The 6,052-nt window shown below is 33.4% G+C and overlaps 1 protein-coding gene and 1 long non-coding RNA gene across 2 annotated transcripts; both read right to left on the bottom strand.

The window, feature by feature from the left end:
• Positions 1 to 2,152: 2,152 nt before the first annotated feature.
• Positions 2,153 to 3,583, bottom strand: LOC125068381 (glucose dehydrogenase [FAD, quinone]-like). Its single transcript, XM_047677479.1, has one exon. The coding sequence runs from the start codon at positions 3,581 to 3,583 to the stop codon at positions 2,153 to 2,155; it is 1,431 nt and encodes a 476-aa protein (XP_047533435.1).
• A 96-nt stretch (positions 3,584 to 3,679) lies between these two features.
• On the bottom strand, positions 3,680 to 4,486 carry LOC125068453. The gene is made up of 3 exons (XR_007119776.1): positions 4,377 to 4,486; positions 3,949 to 4,079; positions 3,680 to 3,736 (listed from the first exon to the last, which is right to left on the bottom strand). It is a non-coding gene; the product is annotated as an uncharacterized LOC125068453 (long non-coding RNA).
• Positions 4,487 to 6,052: the final 1,566 nt, after the last annotated feature.

Raw genomic sequence — 6,052 nt, 5'->3', positions numbered from 1 at the left:
ACCTGCCAGTTTATTCCCTAAATCATAAAATAGCGTAGCGAATAAGACCGCACATTAACTTCTAATCACTTTTTTATTATCATACAATTGCACTTTTCTATAGATTCACAAATTTCTTATACAAAGCTAATAATTTTAGCAACCCTTGTTCGGAGAACGTTTGGGTCATAGTAGACTATTTCTGTGACAAGAACTACATATGTATATGTCATCTTAACAAACTTAATTATTTAGAGTGTGTCTGTCCTAAGTGTCCCAAACTTTCGAAACAATTTACTAACAATGAATACAAGAATTTTTAAAAAAAAAAAAAATCTGTTCTAAATTTAAATTAAAACTATAAGAGTTTAAAGTACGTAAGTAAGATACGAGTATCAAACTCGTATCGCTTTTGAGTTGCCCTTTTTTAGGTTACTCTTTTTACCAAGTTATCTCTGGGCCGAATTCGTTATCGCGAGAGTTGACTTTAATTAATGATACAAATTTATGAGTAATGAATGTCAGAATTTTAAAACGACGTCGTAAAAAATAAAGTATTCTGTATTGAAAGTAAAAAGTAAAGTAACAACGAGAGTCCTATAGCTGGAAAGAGCCTTTAGTGAAACGTTTAGGCAACTCATATGACATAATATTGTTTATTGGGAGGATTTAATTTAAAATAAATTTCATAACGTTCTCAGCCGTGAAGGGAAACACCATTAGAAGATCTGCATTTTTCGTCACGATTACAATTATCTGTCGCATCCGACATGGCAACACTATCGGCTCGTGAGGGTAGGAAGTAACGCAAACACAATAACTGTTTATCATTTAATTTGATATAAAATAATCACAGTAATAGTGGCAATAATTTAATCACAATTCTTTAATTAGATATAGATAGTAAGCTGAGGCAAACGTTCCGCCGGAGATATGCAAGTGCACCCAACGCTTGTTGACCGAGAACTGTCCCTGTCGACTTTGCGCCGGCCCGTTTCGTTAGTGCGAACTGCCACGCTATCAGACGGCCAACTATGTACTTTGTCTGTATAAAAGTCAAATCAGCGCATTTTTGTTATTCGCGTCGACATATATTTTAATCGAGTAAGCTCTTGCGAATTCATTATTTTTTTACTAAATGAAATTATATTGAAAGCTACCACCGGCTTGGAATTTAAATTCTGTTGTCTTAGATTTTCGCGATTATTACACATTGAAATAAAACTATGTTCGTGGTCACGGGCAGACTGTCTGCCCGTGACCACGAACACTGCAAAGTGCTCGAAACGTCGGGACGTTAAAATAAAATAATTAATATACGCGATTAAATCCGTTAAAAACTAGTTTTATTTCAAAATTTAAATTCTACTGAGAAGACCAGGTGTTAAAAGTCTTTCTTGCTTCCACTTCTCGTATTTATATAACCTTTGTCACCGTTTCTAACAAAACAATTAATATAATGGATGTTATTATTAATATTGTTGTAAATGTACAGTTATGCCACCAATGATGATGTAGATGTACACTAATTTTGCAATAAACATTCTGGAAGTAGACTTCTCAGATTGTAAATTACGGCTTGTTAATAATAAAGGCCAAAACCACTGAATAATTATTTTTACTTTATTTGCGTGAAATTTATACATCTTACAAACATATTTATTAAAGCATATAAACTATATACTAATTTTGTGAGATTGTTAACTAACTTTATGCACAGATTATTGCCACTCCATTTAATACCACTGATGGTGATGGTGTATACCAAGGAAACTGTTGTGGTGACAGTTTATTTGAATTATTTTTTCTTGGAACTCAGTAAAACATTTCTCAAATTACTATATTTCTGTACTAATATAGTTCAGGAAAATATTAATTTATTTAAAATACATTTTATACTAATATAACTAGAATAAATAACGTTTCTTTATTATTTGATTGATGCCTTAATTGTTGTTGGTTGATATGTAGCCTCTTGAATTACCCATAATATCATGACGGCTAATATATAACTACCACCCTCTTGCCTCTTAAATGAGTTCGACACAGTTAATTCGTTTCCAAAAGAATTACTTGGACACGGAAATTCTAATCCTCTTTGTACTGTACTCCTCGGAAACATCTGTGCCATCATTTGCCATTTTTATTTCCAAAAAGTCAGAAAGTCGATTTTTTATCGTGACAACCACTGATCTTGTAATAAGAAATCTGCTAATCGTTCCCCTATCGCTATGATAGCGGCAGCCGTGTTTCCGCGCGGTAGATGGGGCAATACTGATGCATCACCAACTCGAAGGTTTTTTATCCCTTTAACCCTCAAACGCTCGTCCACAACGCGGCCGATCGCTGCCGTACCGACAGCGTGGTACACTGAATTTGTCATATGACGTACATAGCATTCCCAGTACCCATTTTTATCTACATCAGGACAGCCAGAGATTTTTAATCGGTGTATCGATGCGTTGTATTTCTTATATATCGGCGTTTCAACCATTTGCTCGATGATTTTTATAGCTTCAACCATTTCTTTAACATCGCTTTCTTCGGATAAATAATTAGGATTAATGGCAGGCGGCACGAGTGGGTCTGAACTTGCTAAACGGATCCACCCCCGTGACTTGGGTCTCATTATCACAGATGATATAACAATGAAACTACTTTCGTCGTTAGCTGATATTGTCTGTTCTAGCACTTCTCCAGCCATCGGTAAAAAAGTTTGAGCTATATTTGCAACTCCTTTATGTAAATAAGCATAAATAAACTGTAAATTCGGTATTGCGCACTCAGGTCTATCGTTCACTAAGCGTTTGAGAGTAAAGTTGTAACAATTTGAATTAAGAAAAGCTGTAACGTCAGTCAAACTATTTGACGTCATCGGTCCAGTTCTAGTGGTTAACCATTGTAGAGCTTCAATGCCTTTCAATCCAATTGATAAAGGATTTGAAGCTGAAAAAGCATCATGATCAACTTTGATGTTAATAAGCGGTAGTACATGATCTGACATTTCATTGCCAACAGACAAATCCGCCTTAACTGGAATACCGAATTCTCTTAAATGTTCTTTTAGTCCGACACCAGAGAGCATTAATAATTGAGCACTTCCAATAGTTCCCGCACTGAGAACGACTTCATTTTTTGCATATAAGCGTAATGTTTCATTTACACTTCTGGACACTGTAACTCCTCGCGCTGTGTTATTCTCGTCAATAATAACTCCCGTACATTGTGTGTTCTTTGCTATTTTTAAATTTCTCTGAACACCCTTCAGTTCTAAATAAGCTTTGGCTGTGCTTACTCGTTCACCTCCCGAAGTAAAACCTAAGACTTTGGAAACGCCAATTTGAGATTCAGCATTTACATCTGGATTATATGGAAAATTGAGAGATGTCATACCTTCTATAATTCTTTTGTGCCACGGATTACCAGAATCTCCGAAATAGCCAATCGAAACTACCCCAGAAGTATTGTGATATGCTGCTGATGATTTAGGAAGAAGATTCAAGTCTTGTAGGCCTTCATATTTAAGAAAATATGGTTCGATATCTTTCCATGTCCATCCAGAAATGTTAAAATCATAGTCTTTTCTGTTTCCACGAGTATACATCATGTAGTTGATGCTGGTGGAGCCACCGAGGCACCGTCCGCGGCTAAACCGACAGCGTCGCCCCTTAAAGGCAAGGCAAGACTTTTCGTTGGGCAATGTGTCATATGACCAGTCAAGAAAAGAATTACCCAATGCCAATGACGCTGTTGGTATCTGAAATAAGTTATTTTGTAAAATTACTATTGTGATTATTACAAAACAAAACCTTATTATATAATTATCATCAATATTATTCAAAGCCGAGATGAGCTAGAGATAGTTAGAACATTTGATTGCTCCAAGGTCTCATTACTGGACTGTTCACGAAGGAGATTTATACAGAAATTGAGGAGGCCCTAGCTTCACTTTCACATTCAACAGCACACCTTAGTCAATATATTTGGATCACCGCCCGCCTCCACCAATAACACGTGCTTGCCGGCGAGTGCAAGACGTGCGGCGACCGCACTGCCAGCAGCGCCCGCGCCCACCACGATATAATCAAATTCATCGCCATCTAAGAAATACATAAAATAAATAAATAACTTTTACAATTAAATAACAATTACTTTTATAGATCATGTATTGAATATTTCATAAATAATTTTCATAAATTATTTATGAAATAGTTCATTTATTTATTAACATAAGAATTGATAACATTAAGTGCTTAAATATATATACAAATATGAATTAAAAAAATATATGAAATAGTCCGACGATGCTTTCTATTATTTAATACAAGAACTTAAAATTGAACTTTAATAACAAACTTGTAAGAATGAACTGGATATCTGAGATTACATTACTTTACCTGCAATATCATCTCCAAAATAGGAAATTCTCGAGCGAAACTTCGCATCGAAATCTTTGGAACTGCCGAATTGACCACATAACAATATCGCCGCGGCTACCGTCACTACTGAAAAACGAATATTTCACGTTTACTTATCATAATATGAATAATCATGTTACGTTTTAAACCGAACTGGCACAAGTTCGAACACCTGAATCTAAAACGAAGATCATATTTTATTTTCAGGAGCTGAGGGAACATGCATGTGTCAGATTAAGTAAGAATTAAATAAATAATTAGACAATTACAAACAAGGCTTATACTATGTATTGTATGTTTTAATCAATTCTGTAATAACAATAATTTAATTTATTTTATTTGAATTGTTTTGATAACATTAATATTAAATAAGAGGGTACTTTGACTTTTCTGTTCATTATTGTGAGTCACGTGTTTTGTAGTGAGGTTTATTTAAATGATAGACGCTCGGTACAGACGACTTTTACTTTTCACTTTGATCCTGGATCCTGTGCTAATATTTAAGGTACGATATAATTTTGTGATATAGTATAATCGTTATTGCTTGTTAAATTATTGATGAATATATGAATTGTGTTTTTGCAATTATCAATATACCAAGTTAGTATAATTGTGTTTAATTAACATGACTGTATTTTTGGATATTAAAAAAGGGTAACTACTGATTTTCTTGCTGGTTCTTCTCGGTACATGTAGATTACATTCCGAACCAGTGTTAGCTTTACTTTAAATAGTTTGTTAAATGACGATTCAGAAATGCATGGTTAAATAAATATTTGTGTTTCATATATAACCTTTTATTGTCTCATAACCTTAAAATATAATAAAATAATAAAGAAATAGAAATTATCTGACATAATGTATTAAGTCTTTATAAAAAATCTAACACATGCATCTGAAATCTACCAAATCTTAACTTCTGTTCTTTTTATTACGTGTGTTAACAAATTAATTACTTAATAGTTGCTAATTATGAACAAATATGCGTTTTTATCCGTCTAATCCTTGTAGTTTAATTTATAAATTTAAAATGAGTTTTTATGTGGAATCATAATCTTTTTTTTTATTACGTTTACTTATTTATTGCCAGTTTAAAAACATTAAAGAAAATACACAGACGTGAAAAGAACCGGGGAAAGAAACTCAGGTTGATATTCATTAACATTAACACGTCTCAGATATTCGTAAATGTTGGTAATGTTATGTATTTTTTTTTCTTAATGCTCGTATAGTCTTAGATAGGCGACCTCGAAAAAATCAAAATGCATTTTGAACGTTACGCTTCTGCCAAAATAGATTAAAAACACTGTAATTAAAAATATTGGCAGTCGTGTAAAAAGTGCTTACAAAGATGGTATTCGATTTAGGGTAGGATTTATTAGCAGAGTGAGTTCTGTAGATGGATTATTTATTTGTTCTTCGAAAACTGCCTAAATATTCTCAATCTCCCGATCTCTCGATTAGAAAGATTTGGGAACCTTTTAAATTCTGTAGTATTCCGAAAGTAGAAAGTAAAAAACAACCCCGAACTACCCCTCAAGTGCGATGCAACCGTGGTTATCCTGAGTATTGTCATAATATATATTAACGTTTTAAATTATAATATTGTATATTCAACAACTTAGTATTACTTAATTATAACAATTAAATTAATA

Source organism: Vanessa atalanta, chromosome 13, assembly GCF_905147765.1.
Source record: "Vanessa atalanta chromosome 13, ilVanAtal1.2, whole genome shotgun sequence".
In the NCBI taxonomy this organism is placed as follows: Eukaryota; Metazoa; Arthropoda; class Insecta; order Lepidoptera; family Nymphalidae; genus Vanessa; species Vanessa atalanta.
The sequence above is the reverse complement of the archived record's forward strand: the minus strand, read 5'-3'. Positions and strand labels throughout refer to the sequence as shown.